Below are 17,191 nucleotides of genomic sequence, written 5' to 3'. Positions count from 1 at the left end.
CGCGCAGCCACGCCCCCCCCCCCACCCCGAGCCGAGCAGGCGGCCACGCTGGCGGGGTGTGCCCCGTGGGGCGTGCCAAGGACGCCCGGGCCAGAGGTCAGAGCGGTGGGGCCCCGGGGAACCGGAGTGGGGGGGTTACACACACCGGACACAGAGCAGCTCCGTAAAGTAAAATACAACAAAATGTTTAATGAGCAAATTCGTCTTAGCAAATATGAAACTGCCACAGAGAGAAGAGGGACGGGGCCACGGGGCTGGGGCGCAGGTCAGGGAGACTAAAGAGGAGAGTCAACTACGTTAAGAAACCAGGGAGGGCTCGGGGACCAGAGGCCAGGAGGACGGGAGCTGTGGTCCTGGAAAGGGAGAAGGCAGGGCACCGGGCGGACAACAAAATCCAAAATAGTTTGGCCATAAAATATAAACACACTATGTTTCTACAGTGGGGAAAGGGAGGAGGGGAGAAGGGAGAAGAAGAGAGGCTGTTCTGGGGAGGGGCTGTGGGGGTCCTACCCCGCCCTGCTGTGCACCCCTCCCCACCCCGACCCCTTCCCTCTGTCTGTGGGTGCATGTGTCTGTGTGGGCCTGTGCGCGCACTTCCCCCATTGCCCTCCCCACCCCTACCCCCACCCCCCCCCAATTGCTGCCATTCCAGTTGCTGCCGGCTGTCATTCGGCTGTCACTCCTCTGCCCATCTTCTTCAGAGGGGGAAAAGAGGGGGGGCGGGAGGGGGAGAAGCCCCCAACCAGCCCTGCCCCCACCCTCCCCCTCCACCTCTACCAGAAGTCCCGGCGGTGGTAAGAGTCGGGGTCACAGTATTTTGTGACAACCACTCTGTTGGCGAACTTGCGCCCCGTCAGGCCCTGCATGGCTTTCTGGCAGTCAAACACAGAGGTGAACTCCACGAAGATCTGCGGGAGTAAAAGACAGGCTGTGAAGGCAAGGTGGTCTCAGCCCCCGGGGAAATACCAGCTCAGCCACAGCAACCAGCCACCACCTCCCCAGAAATCTGCAGGGGAGGGAGGGAGAGGGCCTTGCTGCGGGTCTGGGAGAATTGACCCGAATGGCCCCCAGAACCCCAGGACCAAAGAACAAGAGTGTACAGAGCAGAGCCATGTGGAGGCGCGGGAGAGTGACTGGAGCTAGCGCCACAAGGAACAGCAGCAAGCTCCCCAAGGAAAGCGGGGGGCACCGATGCTCAGCGTCTCCCTGTACCACACACCTCGCTGGGCTTTCCCCAAGGGCCATGTTCTCCCCAGAAGACAGATAAAGAAGTTTAAAAAAAAAAGGCGGGGGGGGGGGGTTGGCTTGGCGCTCCTGGGTGGCTCCATTCATTGGGCCACTCCCTTCGGCTCAGGTCATGATCCTGGAGTCCCAGGATTGAGTCCCTCATCAGGCTCCTAGCTGCATGGGGAGTCTGCTTCTCCCTCTGAACTTCTCCCCTCTCATGCTCTCTCTCTCAAATAAATAAAATCTTTAAAAAAAAAATGACCCTGGGAAGTTTCTCGTCTTGTTTTAATCACCGGTTTACGAGGGAGTGGGCGAGGGAGAAGGTAATACCAACCTAATTCACAACACGGGACTTCTATAAGACAAATGCCCCGTTGCTCCAACAAAATGCCTTGCCAAAAAACAGAGCATTATGTGCAACTGTTAAGTTTTAAGAACGTTCTGAATAAAATTGCATGGACCCTTGTTTGGATGCTTAAACCAAGTTTTTATAAAGACACGTTAAGACAGGAAAATCTGAACACAAGTTTAAGTAAATCCTAAGAATAATTTTGTAATAATAATATTGTAGTTTCGTTATGATTATTTAGGAGTTAACTGTTAAAAGTTTGGAGCAGTATTTCTCAACCAGCACAAATGTGTCCCCCAGCAATGTCTTGCAATGTCTGCAGATGGTTTTGGCCGTCCACAGGAGGGGGTGTCCACAGGGGGGGTGTTAGTGCTGCCGTGCAGGAGGAGCCCCCATCTACTGGGGGGAGGCCAGGAATGGGGCTACACATCCAAACGTACACGGCACAGGCCTCGAAGCAAGACTTACCAGGGACCAAGTATCTGTAGCTCAGATATGAGTGAAATATACTTGACTACTACAGGTAAAATATAGGAAGTATGCTTTAAACTGTTTCAGGGAAAAAAGTTGGGAAGCTAAATACAGAAATCAAGCTACGGCTAAGTTGAAGCTGGGTGATGAGGCACGAGGATATACATACACTGTAACAGAACGGAAGCGACCCACAGTACTAGGTCACTACGCTACTTGTACTTTCGTGTACAACTGAAAAGAATGACGAAGTCTAAAAACAAAAGATGATCCCAGACACCGGGCAGGTCCTCCCGTTGACCCTTCCCGCAGATACTGACTCGGCCCCTCAGGAGCCAGGCTCCATCCCAACACCCATGACGGCACAGACTGCAACTGACATGCCAGGAATGGGGACTTCCACCACACCAGACCAGTGAGGACTGGGCAGGAGAATGGGGGGGGGGGTGAGATGCTGCCCAACATCCCCCCAACACTGCTCCCAATCCTGTCCCTTGGCCCCTGACACTCATTTCACTGCTCCCTGGGCAGGCTCGTCCAGCGGACACCAAAGCAGGGATCAGCACGTTGAAGACACGTAAGTTTCTCTCAGACCTCATGCCCCGAACACAGCTCTGTCCAGCTCGCTGCTTCACACATCTCTGCCGAGGTGTCTCAGGACCTGAGACTGCCCGCCAACACTGTTCCCCAACACTGCCCCCCACCCCCAAACCTGCTCATCTCCCCTGCTTCTCACCTGCCATTTCCACCCAGTCACCGAAGCCAGGAGTCAGAACAGCTTACTCGACTCCTATTCCTGGCTCCAGCACACCCCAGTCAACCACCAGGATCAGAGTGTTTACAGGTACTGGGCCTCTCAAATCCATGGACTTTACTCCACCCTCCGGCAGCTGCTTTCTCTCAGGGTCACCATCTTCCAACCGGCTGACCACAAGCTGTCAGCTCGCGAAGCTCGAGAGAGTGCACCTCCAGCACCTCTGCCCCCTCCGAGTTCCCGCCTGCAGAACCCAGCGCTGGGGGCTGGAGCGTAAGCAGCTGCGCTGGCATCCCTGACCGTGCTTACCTGGTTACGGGACCTCTCTCCATGCCAGGCAACGACCACACTCCACACCTCCCAAAGGCTTCCTTCTCACTCCAGGGAACACCCAACATTCTTCTAGGACCCACAGAGGCTGACAAGACCTGCCGTACTGGGCCCCAGCTCCCAACCTCAGGACCCCCCCCCCACCCCCGCTCTCTGCTTAGACTACACGTGCCTTGCCGCTGTCCCCACATACACCGGGCTCCCACCCCACGGCATCTACGCTCACTGGACTCCCTGATCAGGACCCTACCTGCCTGCTGGGATGATCTGGTGTCACCTGGGCCTACTAACGCCACCTCCTGACCTTGACCTTCCTGTCTAAGAAGAGCATCGGAGCAATTCTCCCCCCTTCCCAGCTGCTACCTGAGGTAGCACACGTGTTGCCTCTGACAAGGCAGGCCCCAGGACATCCCTGCTTAAAGGCCTGAATCACTAGCTGAGTAGTTAGTCCCCACCCTAGTACCCTACTACCCCACCCTAGTAGTAAGTCCCCACCCCCACCCTATGCCAGAAGTGACATGACTCAGTGGCCTGGGAAACCAGACTGCAAGAATTAGAACTCTGACCCTGTGGCCTGAATGCTCTAAGGGTCCAGAGGAGCCGCACAGGTAAGCTTAGTGAGCACTGGCCAGCGGAGATTTAAGTGGGTCTGCTGCTATCGTGACTATTTTTAGCACAGACAAAACCAAACCACCTGCTTAAGGGGACACGACCAAGCCCAGCAGTTGGAGGGCCACGCTCTGGGGGACCCCACACCCGTCTGGGCCCCAGCAGTGTCATACACTCTTGGACAAGGGGTAGGGGGCGGGGTGCAGGCACCCATGCACACCTTTCCGCAGCCGGGCACTTCGACGCCATCCACAGGCCGGGGGATCTCAATGGACTTGACGAGCCCGTACTTGCTGCACTCGTCCCGCACGTCCTCCACAATCTCCTCATACTCCTCGTCGTCCAGCAGCTCCTCGGGCAGCACCATGTTCATGAGGCACAGCACCTCAGTTGGGTGGCCGCCCATCTGTACCTGGGAGCTCATGAGGCCCGGCACTTGCAGGGTCACAGGGGTCTGGTTGATAGTGCTCTGTGGGGAAATGGGCGGGGGGGGGGGGGAAGGGCCGTCATGGCCAGGGCCACAAGGCATCCCCAGAGGCCTACCCAGAGCAAACCACACCCTGCCCCTGAAGGCCCATGTGTCCACTGTCAGTGTGGCCCAAGAAAGCCACAGCCACAACTTACAGGGACCTGCTCCCAGCCCCTCCCAGTCCCTCCCCACCACCAGGTGTCCCTCTAGCCAATGGAAGATGACGTGCCGGGGGGCTCACCAGCGTGGCATTCTTGGCTCCCACACTTGCCCTCTGGACGAGCAGTTTCTTATCCCCCAGCTGCATCCCATTCAGCCCCGCGATGGCCTGTGTACGGAGGATTGGGGGAGGGGGCGCAGTGAAGAGGTGCAGGTCAGGGGCCAGGTGCCTGACACCTCCCTCCAAGCCCCAACAGCCCAGAGCTGGGCAGTGGTGGGGAGAGCCTGGAAAGAGCTGGAACCGAGGGAAAGGGGCCGAGTCCCCCGGCAGGGCCCTGCTGCAGGCTGGCCACCCCCCTCCCACCCCGAGGAGGAAAGCCCTCAGTGCGGACGCAGAGCAGGGTGAGGCAAGGGTGGAGGCAGCAGGGCCGGGGACCCCGGGCTCACCTGATCTGTAACGTTGATGTCCACGTACTCACAGAAGGCGTAGCCCTTGGAGAGCCCCGTAGCGCTGTCCTTAACCAGGTTGAAGGCCTTGAGAGGCCCGAACGATGTCAGCAGCTCTTTCACCTGCGGCGGGGCCGCAACTCCATGAGGGCTGGTTTGGGCAAAGACTGGGAGGGGAGAAGCCAGGAGGAGGCAAGGGGTCTACCTGGTCATCGTTCAGGTAATTGGGTAAGCCCCCGATGAACAGCTTGTGGGCAGAGTCCGGGACCACGGTGGACACAACTCCTGGGGAAAAAGGCGAGTAGACAGGCTTTGGTTTCCAGCACGAGGTCTCCCCCCGGAGCCCCGGGGCGAGTGCACGGGGACAGGCCCGTCAGCCTGCCACGACAACAACAGGCCAGTGTTCCGCCATCCACTCGCCCGCACCAGCCACAGAGACCCAGCAAATACCGTCTCGCAAAACCCCCAGACCAAGACCCACACTAGCAGCTTTCCGCAGGACACGCTGTGACGGACCAGCGTGCACGGTAGCAAAGGTCCCCGCTCAGCAGCCACAAAGACACAAACTCACCCCCAAACCTGCCAACTACAGCAGCTCACGTGGGCTCGCACTCTCCCCGTGAGGCGTCAGGATGACAACTCCCCGCCCCTCCCCCATCAGCCAAACCCCAACTCCAAGCCCTTTCCCCCCACTCGATGTTTACATCAGCTCTCCAGGTGGGACTCATGGCCCTTTCCTCTGTGGTCCTATACCTTTTGCAACTACAAAAGCCCAGCAAGTCCTTCTCTGTCCTGTTGCGTGTGAAATCAGAAAGGCCTGCGGCTCCAGGTCCGGGAGGGCAGAGACATGCCTGATTCACACAGCACCCTGACTGCAGAGGCCAGCGAGGACATCACAGGGGGCTCGTGTCCACCAAGCGCTTTTAGTGACCACTACGTGTCCACCCCCATCACGCCATCTCCACTCAACTCTGGATTCAGAGACAAGTGCCTCCCAGGTGACTCAACCCTTTGGTCCCACCAGCTTCAACTCCTGGAGGCTTCCTGTGAGCTGTGAACCCAAGCCCCAGTTGGCTGTCTGGGCTCAGTGTTAGAGGAAAACCTCAGCCACCCAGCCCGACCAGCCCCAGACTTCCCAATGGCAGCATGGCCTCGCCCACCTCGGCAGTGCACACAGCCTGCCCTCCCCATCTCCTCCTGACCTAGGGAGGAACATGTGAGATGGAGGACGGGAGAAAGCACCAGACACTGAGTCACTGGACCCGAAGAAGGGTGCCCCCTCCTCTCCTACCACCACCCCAGCCACTTCAACAACCAGAGCCGAGCCGTGTCAGGGCGTGGCCGTGGGGGCGCAAACCACGGAGGCCCCGAGTGTCCAAGGCAGGACGAGCAGAGGCCCCAGGCCAGACACTACAGGCAGACTCCCTGGATCCACTGCCTCAGTGCCCTCCAGGGCCTCACCCATGGTAAGACAGCACAAACTAAGGCCGAGAAAGGAAGCTCTAGCTGGGATCCACACACGCAGGAAGAGCCATCCCTAGAGCCCCTGGGACCTGTGACTCCACAAGCGGTGCTCGCCGCGCTGAGGCACCATCGCTCTGAGCAAGGGCAGACGAGGATGGGGCGGAGGTCTGGTCGTGCCAAAAGGGGAAGAGAGCGCCACGTGAACCTCAGCAGGCTCATACCGGCCGGTCATGCACCCCAGGGAAAGACATGGTGCTGAGGGCACCAGGGTTGGGCTCCCTGGGTTCCAATGTGGGGAGCAGCCCCAAGTGAGGCTCTCCTGGGCCTCACCGTTCTCGTCTATGCAACGAGAACCGTCCCGCCTGCGACAGAGAATGCGAACCACCCACGGGGAGTGTGCACCCCAAACGGGGCCTGAGGCCAGGCCAGCACCAGGGAGAAGGGAGGGCCACAGTGACCCTGAGGGCAAGATGGCTTTGAAGCCACGACAAAGACCCACACAAGATCACACGAACAGAAAAAGGGGATACAAACCAGCCCCGGTGCCCAAACATCAAGCCCCTGGGCAACCTCCTCTCCCAACCCGACGGGCAGGCTCCTTGCTGACCTTAAACCTACGGTGTCCGGAGGGCCACCCGGCGCATGCCTGTCATCCTCTCTCTGGAGGGCCACCCAGTGCACACCAGCTAAACCACCTCTCTTGTACCTGGAATGCCACTTCCTCCTACCATGCACACATCACTGGACCTGGCCGAGACCTCCGCTGAGAGAGTGGGACTCGGCCCTGCACTGAGCAGGGAGCCTGGCCTGGCAGTGGCGGGTGGTCAGGGCTGAGCTGAATTCACACCCTGAACGGCTATTCGGCTTTCCTGTCTCCCTAGCACCTCCAGCTCTCCCTGTTCTCCCCATCGAGGTTTCCCTCTGGTGTTAAGAGGAGGACCAGGAACCCACCGTCACTCCCGAATAACTAGGCCTGGCTTCGGTGGGAACGAATGTTTAAGGTTTCACGACTCCAGCGGATACGTGCTTAGTCTTAGTTTGACATGCTTCCATCAAGGTCAAGAAGTCCTCTTCCGGGTTCCTGAATCGTTCCTCTCCCAACCAAGAATGTCTGCTGAATTTCATCACGTGGTTTTTCCCCGTTAAGCTCTTTATGTAACAAAACTTTTTTTTTAATGAAAAATAGAGATCAGAACACAAGCTTTACTACAGAGAAACACCCACCAGAGAACGCTTATTAATCTAGAGACCAGATCCCACCTACCACCACTTCCGGCCACGCTCCCAGAACTGAGCATGCCCTCCCCCGCCGCCGGGCACTGGGATTGCAGACCCTCAGGCTCTCTGGGCGGACATATCCCAAAGCGAGAACAGCAAGCAATCTTTCAGTGGCTTCATCACACCAACAGCCCCTCTAGAAAGGGGCCCATGATGGGGCGCCTGGGTGGCTCAGTGGGTTAATGCCTCTGCCTTCGGCTCAGGTCATGGTCGCAGGGTCCTGGGATCGAGCCCTGCATCGGGCTCTCTGCTCAGCGGGGAGCCTGCTTCCCTTCCTCTCTCTCTGCCTGCCTCTCTGCCTACTTGTGATCTCTGTCAAATACATAAATAAAATCTTTAAAAAAAAAAAAAGAAAAAGAAAAGAAAGGGGCCCAAGACTCTGGGAAGACCATCCCAAGTGGCTGTCCCCGGTCTAATGGTGGCCTTGCCGTGCTTTCCTCCCGAGTGAAATGGGACCCCAGTGTCCATTCGGCGGCCGGCACACCGATCACTAAGGCGCTGAGCGGTGAACTTTTTGTTTGGGCCACAGGGTCTGTCCCTCAAATTGGCCACCACTGCCCCCCAACAGGCCAGAGGCAGGCAATGGATTGGGCTCTACAAACTAATCTTTACTTCAGAAGCGGGCAGGGGGCGGCTGGCTCAGTCACTGGACCATGTGCCTCTTGCTCGGGTTCGGGAGTTCGAGCCCCTCGCTGGGCGTGGCGCCTACTTAGAAAAAAAAAGGCAGTAAGCTGCGTCTGGCCCCCCAGGGGTCGCCCGCTGACCTCATACTAGAGGCTGTCACAAAAATAAAGCGAGGCACAGAGCCCACTCGGGAAAGCGCCTGACGGTAAGCTTCGGCGAGCCGACAGGCTCCTTACGCGATCCATCGTGACTAGAGCGCACTAAATTCCCTGAGCGAAGGGGCGCCTCGTCAGTTGGCTGCCTGACTCTCGCTTTCGGCTCAGATCATGAGCCAGCAGTCGTGGGACTGAGCCGGCGTCAGGCTCTGCACTCAGAGCACAGTCTGCTCCAGGCTTTCTGCCCCACCCACCCGCCACACTCTCAAAGAAAATCTCTAAAAAGTTTACTTTGCACAAAAGAAGGTTCCATGGCTTCATCTGGGACACGGTCCCACATATGCTGACCCACACAGAAAGTCAACGGGCCGTGTGCTTAGCGCACGTCAGTGCGTAGGACATTGCAGTCACTGGAGGGGCTCCGGAATTCCATGGAACCTACCAAGTGACTACGGCAGAAGGCACCGGAAACGAGCCGGCGAACCAGCGCCCAGTCCTGAGAAGCCAACCTCTCTGCGCCTCCACATGCCCTGCTTTGCCAGGAGTGGGCTTGGTTTCTAAAAGGTGTCCTTTAGGCCAAAGCCTCAGCCCACGGAATCCCATGTTCCACTACTTCCTCCCCCCACGCCCAGAGCACTGGTGCTCACCCACCTCTCCCGGAAGAATTCCAAGGGCCTGAACCCCAGGGCCCCCCAGCTCCGCTACAGTACTGGCTCCTCCAAGCCTACTTTGGTCCCTGCACTCCAGCAGGGCTCACACCCACCTCACCACAAGGGACAGTGACCAGCCTGCAGGTCGAGCCAGGCAAGCAGGCCGTTTCCGCACAGCCTGCAAGGTTTTCTAAGGGTTGCTGTACGACATGTGGATAATACATGAATCGGGAAAGCCAGTACCCGTAAAGGACAAGGCCGTCCCCATTCACTCAGGCATCAGGAGGCTGTGTGCAGGCTGCCACGTCACAACAGGACAACTGGGATGCAGATGGCACGGCCCACAAAGCCAAGGGTATCTACTGTCCGGCCCTTTGCAAGAAAAGCTCTCCGAGCCCAGGTCTGCTATGCTCTCCGCTGACCCAGAATACTACTCGACATCGCTATGAGAAATGGCCCAAAGCACAAGTTAAGAGAAACACCAAGACCACAAAAACGAGCAACTATCCAGCTGCCGTCCCCACACCGGGAGCCTGACAGCTTATGCTCACGCGGACTGCCAAAGTCCCAGAACGAGAATGACAGTCAGGCTACGAGCCCTTCACCTCCCTCAACACATCCCAAAGCCACTATGCAAACCCAAGCGTGGAGAACGCACAGCTCCAAAGGTTTGGGGAAATGGTGAGAAGCACTCACACCATTTCCCAAGCATCTCCAGCTGGGCCGGAGACAGAAGGGAGGGACAAAGCCCCCACTCACCAGGCACGTAGACAGAGGGATTCTCTGACATGCCAGGCAGGGGCTGGTAGTCGTGAGGCCTGCGGATCTTCAGCGACTGGCCCTGGAAGATGATGCCGTCGAAAGCCATAGCCTGGGTGGTCTCATCCACTGAGCGGAACTGAAAGAGCAGCAGGTGGTGGGGGTCAGGGAGCCCAGCGGACAACGGCCCGAGGAAACAAGGGCTGCCGGAGAGGGTCAGGGAGCCCAGCGGACAACGGCCCGAGGAAACAAGGGCTGCCGGAGAGGTGCTGCCGCCAGGAGGAACACACGTTTTCCTGACCCCACCATGCACCCGGCTCACCTCCAAGAAGGCAAAGTTCTTGTCTTGGTTAATCTGCACAGCCAAGACGGGGTTGCCAGGGGCCTGGGTCAGCCCCCCAAGGCGCATCTGGGCGTTGAAGAAGTCCATCATGGCCTCCTGCAGAGGGAATAGGAGACAGGGGGGGGCGGGGGAAGGGAGGTGGAGAGAGGAGGGGAGGGTGAGAGAGGGAGACACAGAGGGGTTTGGGGGTGAGGGGAAGGGAGGGGGCAGGGAAGGGTGGAAGAAGGGAGGGAACAGTGGAATAGGGATGGGGGCGAAGAGATCAGTAGTAGGAACAAAGGCAGGAAAAACGAGAGAAAACAGGGAAGGAAGAAGGCAACAGCGAGAGACAGCCACGGGCCAGAATTGTGGGGAGGGCCACGGGGGCCCCAGAGAAAAGACATCGTTCAAGAAAAACGCATGGAAACAGGGACAGCAGAAAAAAAAGAAAAAGGATCAAATAGAAAACGAGTAGATTGAATGTGAGAGAAAAAGCATCCAACAGCAACAAGAGGAAAGTGGTAAGAAAGCAGCAGAGAAAGAGCAGGCAGAAACACAGAACACCAAGTCGGAGAGAAAGAGGAGCAGAGGGACAGGGAGGGCGGAGGGAAGGTGGGGTGAGGCGGGGTGGGCGGGAGGGGAGGAGAAAAGAGTGATGTGGCGGGATCTGGCCCTGGAGTCCGGGGGCTGCTTTATCAAACGTAGCAAAGTGCAGGTTGAGAAAGTCAGAATGGACCTTACTTGCCTTCGACGACGGTAGCAAACTTTTTGTTGCTACGAGGGATCTCAGCCCCACAATATTTCACTTTAAAGAGAAATGGAAACAACTCTTTGATCTCGGGATTCTCGGGGTGCCACGGGAAGGGGTTGGGGAGAGGGGAGGGGAGAGGAGCGGTGGGGAAGGTTGGGGAGGTCAGGGCCATCAAAAACAAAAGAGCAGCGACCACGGGAGGGACGCAGGGAAAGGACGGGGAACAGGCGGCAGAAAACCAGAAGTGTGTCAGAGAACTCTGAGGGGAGCGTGCGTCTGTGTGTGTGTGTGTGTGTCAGCGTGCGCGCGCGTGCGAGTCTCCCTCTCTGTCTCTCTCGATACGGATTCATGGATTTTCGTAGGTTCGTTACGTGTGTGCTTGATCCCTGGGTTGTTGGAGGAGGTTGGGAGAGGGGAGACGGGAGAGGGGAAGAGGGAGGGAGGGAGAGGGCCACCCCCAGCCCGGCCCCTGGCTGGCTCAACTCCATCGGTCCGTCTGGGAGGGGGCCGGGGGGCCTTGCAGGAGCAGAGTCTGACCCGTGCAGGTTGAGGGAGGGAAGGGAGGGGAGGGGAGGAAGGGGGGGAGGATTGGGGAGAGGGTAGGGGCAGGGAGAAGGCAGGGGGCGGGCAGTACCTCAGTGATGCCAAAGGGGATGTTGCCCACGTAGAGGCGCCGGGCCTGTCTGGTCATCTGGCTCCCGACCACGGGCACCGGCGTCGGGGTCACAGCCAGGCCATCAGGGGTCATGGTGGGGAGAAGGGCGGTGGCTGGAATCTGACCCGCGGCTTCAAGAAAAGTAAAACAGGATTAGACCGCAATCCGGCCATCCTCTACACCCCTGACCCGGTTCAGGGACCACCCAGTGTACACCCAGAGAGCCACGGGAGGGCAGCAGTTGAGGCCCGATGGGAGCCTCAACCCCACTCTGCCAAGGGAGTCTCCCAGCGTCTCCTCCGTGGTGGTCTGAAAGGCAGAAACCAGGAGGCCCAGAACACGAAACTTACCCTGGTCCCCCGCCCCCCATCCCTAGCGCCAGATCAGAGTCTGCCCCTCAGGCACGCAGCACACTCAGTCCGTCACCTACGGAGGTAGCAGTACCTTGCATGGCCTTGTACTGCATGGGGGTGATGTGCTCGAAGCCAGGCGGTGGGACATCCCAGTATTTGCGGACCTTCTTCTTCTTCTCGTGGCGGGGGGAGCGACTGGGAAGGGGGGAGGGGAGAGCGGGGCAGGACGACCTCAGTCTGACCAAAGGTGGGCCTGCGAGCACCCCAGGCTCCCCTCGGCTCCCCACCAGGAGTGCAGCGCTCTCCAGGAGGGAGAGGATCTGGGTCAGGGCCGCACCCAGGCCTGGGGGAGGGTGCTGGTTTCAAGGCCAGTGGAATCTCGTCCCCAGTACTTGGGCGGGGGCTGGCTGAGGACAGGGAAGGGTGCACGGGGGCAGGGGAGGGGGCAGAGGGAGTGGACATCGGGGTGGAAGGGGTAGGAAGAGAAGCTCACATCAATCCACCGTGCTCCTCTTTAGCGCCTCTGGTCAAAGGTTTGCTGGGGGGTGGGAGGGAAAGGTATGGGGAAGGGTGACTGGGGACCCTCGTCTTCCCCACATGCCACACCTCCCCAAGGGCTCAGAGCCCCAGGGCTGGGGCCAGCAGGCCCCCTTGGCCCTGCCATGCCCCCCAAACCCCCCACCCCAGGAAAGAGGTACTGACGAAGGAAGAAAAAGCCACACAGACCACTTTCTACTTGGAGAAACTGAGATGGAAGGAGGCAGGAGGACTTTCACCTACCCCGCCCTTCCTCACGTAAGGGCACAGAAAACAGAGAGAGCGGGCTACGAAAAAGAAGCGTTAGAAGAGGAGAAAACAGGCAGGGATCGGAGATGCTGCCGCACTCCAAGAACCACCTCTTCCCAGGAGGCAAAGCTCAGGCCCCAGAAGACGATCCCACCCAGAACTACAGACAGTGGGAAAAGGTAACCAGGCCTGAATGACAGGGTCCGGGACAGAGTCACGAAGGAAGAAAGAGTCAAGTGCCCTGACTCCAGACTCAACTCCAAGATAAGGAATCTACTGTCCCCGCCAACCCACCAGAAACTGAAGAAAACTCCAGAAACAGGAAAAAAAAACCCAGAACTCAGACAAGGAACAGACCCCTCCCTCAGATACAGAGAGAAGCCAGAGTCCCAGGCACACAAGGTTTGAGCGCACCGGCTCCCCATTCCCAGGCTGGCCCACCCCACCTGTGCCCAGCCAGGGGTCCCCAAGCCCTGGTACCTTCGTCGCCGCCTGTCCCGGGAGGCGCTCCGCTGGTCCCGGTTGCGCCGGTCCCGACTCCGGCTCCGGCGCTTGCGGTCCCGGCTCCGAGAGCGGCTGTGGCTACGCTTCCGGTGCCGGTTCTCCTTGTCCCGCTCTGGGCCAGGGCGAAGGGGAGGAGAATGAGCTGAGGGAGGACACGGCCCAGCCCACCCACTCACTGGTGGCTATGCCCCGAGCCCCAGGGAGGCCACCCCCAAGGGGAAGGGACTCAGTGGAGGAGGGGAAATAACAGGCTTCCTGGGTCCACAAACGAGTCCAGGGACCCTGGGGGACCAAGGGCACGGGCGCTGGTTACCTGAGGGGACAGGGCCTGGAAACGCCCCCGGGGTGTAAGATACCTGAGGCTGCTCAGGAGGAGCTGGGGAGCCAGAGAAGACAGAGGAGGCTGGCTCCTGGTCCCCCTCGAGGGCTGAGGGGCCTGACCCCAGGGTCGTCCCTGAGAGGGGCAGGGCTAGAGGCTGGGGAATCAAGAGACCCAATGATGTTTTCCTGAATGAAGGAAACTGGCGACCCCTCAGGAAAGACCTCCTCAACCAGCTGGCACCCACAGCCCCACCATCAGGCCCCAGGGTCAGGTGCCAGGCAGGATCTGACATCCCCAGAAAGCCAGGACACCCGACGGTCCCTTCTCAACCAGGTGAAGCATGCAGGATGCCCTCCTCTAGGGACGTGCCCCTTTCTGAACGGGAGCTACAGAGGAGGTACCTGGCCCCACCTCAGAAGGTGGGAGAGGAGTGCGCCCTAGCCCCCACCCCTCACAGGCTGGTATCCCAAGCCACCCCATCCTGCCCACACTCCCCCAAAGCCAGGGACTGGGGTCCAGCCCCCAGTTGGCTCCCTCAACCCCCTCAATGGCCTTGGGGTGGCGACTCGGAACGGAGCACAGTCATGCCCCAAAAAACACAGAAACCTCCGCTCAGACCTCTCACCCCGGGAAGGAGATGCAGACCAACCCACCAGCACGAAGTCCCCGTGCGTTTCCTTATTCTTTGGTTCGAAGACACCCCAACTCCTCCACTACCACGCGTCCACGGACAAAAGCAGGAAGATACAGTAAGGGCAAGGTGGTGGACTTTAGCCTCCCTGCTATTACCTCATCTCTTACGTCTTCTGAGACTTCATATGTGAACCTTCTATAACTCAATCTCAATTCCAGAATCACTAAAACTCAAGAAAAACAAGCACCTCAGAAAAGGAAAAACCAGAGCAGCAGACACAAGAATGCTCCTAAAACCCATCTATACAGAGTAGCCCCACTTGCTCTCAGTCCTTCCTGTGCAGAAAAAAATACTTCTACCCAAATAACATAAAGAGACTGAGCCACGGGAAGGCCACGTGACTTGCCCATGACAAAACCAAGACGACCGTGTGGCCGGAAAGTGCACCCTGTAACGTTATCAAGTACAGTTAGGCACCTGGACACTCTCCTTAACTCAAGATACGCAAAACCCTCAAGGGTCTGCCTAGAGCTGCCAGCAACGGTGTTAGTATCCCCACCAAGGTAAGAACACGAAAGCTGAACCGGCCCCACCCACCGTGAGGGTGAAGCAGGAGCACACAGACCCGCAGGGCACTAGGCATGCAGCAGCTGCAGCCTGGAGCTGCCGGCCTCTGGCTCCACACTTGTAAGATGAGCAGGCTCTGAGCCCCAAGACCTCTCCCTGAGGCGAGGCTCTGAGATGGACACACAGCCAGAGGGACGGCAAAGGAAGCAGAGATGCCCGCTGGGTGCCTGCCACCAGACGAGGAAAATCACTCTCCGGAGACACACGTGCCCCCCGCATGGGCTGAAGCTAGAGGCTGGCCCCCAGAGGCCAGGATCCGCAGGCAGAGCAACACGTGGACAGAGCTTCCCGCCTCCCCACACAACACAGCTCCACCAACCGCAATCAGGCCAGGGCTCAGGACTGGCCCTCCAGTGCCGGAGAGAAGCCAGGAGGCGCGAAGAAGGGGCTCCAGCAGTCCCGGCCGGCAGCCCGGCCTCCCACCGGCCAGACGCAAGGAGGACTACAGCGTTTCTGCGTCCTGACGATGGGAAATCACGCAAACACAACCAAACCTCCTTGAAACAAAGGTCCCGTGGGCCCCCGCGGTGAGGATGCGGCCCAACAACACTTGGAAAACACTTCTCGCGCCGGCGCCACCTCCACGAAGACGGGCCCCTCCGCTTCGGAATGCAACAGCACACAAAGGACAGTTTCACAAAAACCACGTCGCTTATCAAGCCCTTAGCGTATACCGAGCCCCACGGCACGCGCGCCTCTCCGTGTTCCCCGCGTGACCCGGGCTCTGCCCCGGACCAGCTGAGGTCCGCGGAGGTGTTGAACCCCGAGCCTGCCTACCCCCGCAGAGCAAGCACATCCGCTCCGCCTCGCGCGCTCTCTCGAGGACGCACTCGGAAGACTGCCACGGGCTCAGCAAACAGCCCAGCGCGGGGCGTGCGCCCAGATCACCTAGCACTACGGCCCTCCTCGATACCGCAAACGCAGGGCCGCGACACCCGCACAGGGGTCTCGGGCAGCACGGCGACCGACGCACGGACGCTCCGGAGCAGGGCCTCTTCCCGGCCGCCCGGCCCCGCACACGGACCGCAGCAGCGTGCACCGCCTGCCCTGGTGCTGACACCCCGCAGTCCCCACGCCCCTCGTCCCACACGGCGCGGCACAAGGCAGAGACCGCGTCCACGCGCCCCACCGCAGGGATCAGACGAGCAGCCAACACTCCACGCCGCGGGCGCCGAGACGGCCCCACTCCCGCGCCCCAAGGACGAACGCGTGTCCTTTCCCCCGAGGGACGCCGCCGCAGCCCGTCGCCCCGGAGCGGAGGGGGGGGGCCAGACCCGCGCCCACGTGAAGGCGGCTCGCAACCGCCATTTTGGGACAAAGGGGCGTGGAGACCCGAGCCCCGGGCCCGGCCGGAAGCGGAAGTGCCGGGGCAGCGGGAAAGAAAGGAAGCACCGCGGGACCGATACACAGAAAGCCTCTTTTCAGAGTATTTAAAAAGGAAAAAAAGAAAAGGGGGTGGCGAGTACGCGAGGGAACACCCAGCCAGCCCGCGGGTCCGCGCCGCCTCCGGCGCAGACCACGTGGGGCGCAGACCGGAGCGCGCCGCGCATGCGTCCGGGACCCGCGCCCGCCGCCCCCTCCCCTCCCCTCCCCTCCCCTCCCCTCCCGCGCGCGGCGGCACGCCGGGTGGTCACGTGAGCGAGGCGCGCGCCGCGGAGCGGTGGGGGGGGGCCGCCGCGCGGCCTTGAAAGGAGGGGGAAAAAGAGGAGTAAAATGGCGGGGGACACGGAGAGGCCAGGAGCCACCCCGCCCGCCGCCCCACGCCCCCGGCGCCCTTACCTTGCTTATTTTCGTTGAGCTGCCGCTCGAACTCGTCGAAGTCCGACATGCTGAGGCGGCCGCGTAAGGGCCTGTGCAGCTCTGGCCTCGCCTTGCCGCCCGCCCGCTCCGGCCGCTTCGGCTACTTCCGCCGCTCGCTTCGGCTACTTCCGGCCGCCGCCGGCGCTCCGCCGCCTCCTACCTAATCAAGCCCGGGACGCCCGCCCCGCCCCGCCCCGGCTCCGCCCCTTTCCCCGCCCTCCCGCCCGCGAAGCGCCCCTCCCCCCAGAGCCTGGCTCCAAATAGCGTCGGCTATTTCCGGGCCGTAGAAGGAATTGCTAGCGGCGGCTTCGGCAGCTTCCGAAAACACCCGAAGCGAGGATTTCACCGGCTTCCCAGACTATCGTAACTTTTCGGAAACTAGCTCTTCAACGTTCGGGTGTTTCCGCAGGTCCGCGCGTTCCTCTGCGCCCAGCGCCCCCCCTCCAAGGGTTCGGCTTCTTCCGACAATTCAAACCGTCCCAGTCTCTCGCTGCTCCCGCAGATTCGACCCGCTCTTCGCTGCCGGCCCTATCCAAGCGATCGGCTACTTCCGACAATCCTAAACGTCCCGCACTTCCGCGCTTTCTGAAGGTTTCCAGCGCTGGCTCTCGGACCCAGCCAGAGGATTAAACCCGATGCCAAGCTTCGGCTCTCTCCGGACAGTGCGCTCACTCCTCCCCAGCCGGTGAACT

The 17,191-nt window shown here is 60.0% G+C and overlaps 1 protein-coding gene across 4 annotated transcripts; it reads right to left on the bottom strand.

Moving 5' to 3' along the window:
* Positions 1-160: 160 nt before the first annotated feature.
* Positions 161-16,664, bottom strand: U2AF2 (U2 small nuclear RNA auxiliary factor 2). 4 transcript variants are annotated; one of them, XM_080827942.1, is made up of 12 exons: positions 16,479-16,664; positions 13,093-13,228; positions 12,320-12,364; positions 11,918-12,021; positions 11,453-11,604; positions 10,068-10,184; positions 9,746-9,884; positions 5,021-5,100; positions 4,816-4,938; positions 4,439-4,537; positions 3,961-4,209; positions 161-908 (listed from the first exon to the last, which is right to left on the bottom strand). In XM_080827942.1, the coding sequence occupies exons 1-12, from the start codon at positions 16,525-16,527 to the stop codon at positions 774-776; spliced, it is 1,428 nt and encodes a 475-aa protein (XP_080684068.1). In that variant the 5' UTR covers positions 16,528-16,664; the 3' UTR covers positions 161-773. The 4 variants fall into 4 exon arrangements, with proteins under 4 accessions (XP_080684068.1, XP_080684069.1, XP_080684070.1 ...); XM_080827943.1 differs by having other exon boundaries at positions 4,451-4,537; XM_080827944.1 differs by lacking the exon at positions 16,479-16,664 and adding an exon at positions 13,473-13,592 and having other exon boundaries at positions 4,451-4,537.
* Between the last annotated feature and the right edge of the window lie 527 nt (positions 16,665-17,191).

The sequence above is a fragment of the Martes martes genome (assembly GCF_963455335.1).
Source record: "Martes martes genome assembly, chromosome: 17".
In the NCBI taxonomy this organism is placed as follows: domain Eukaryota; kingdom Metazoa; phylum Chordata; class Mammalia; order Carnivora; family Mustelidae; genus Martes; species Martes martes.
This window is presented reverse-complemented; position numbering and strand designations above follow the sequence as displayed.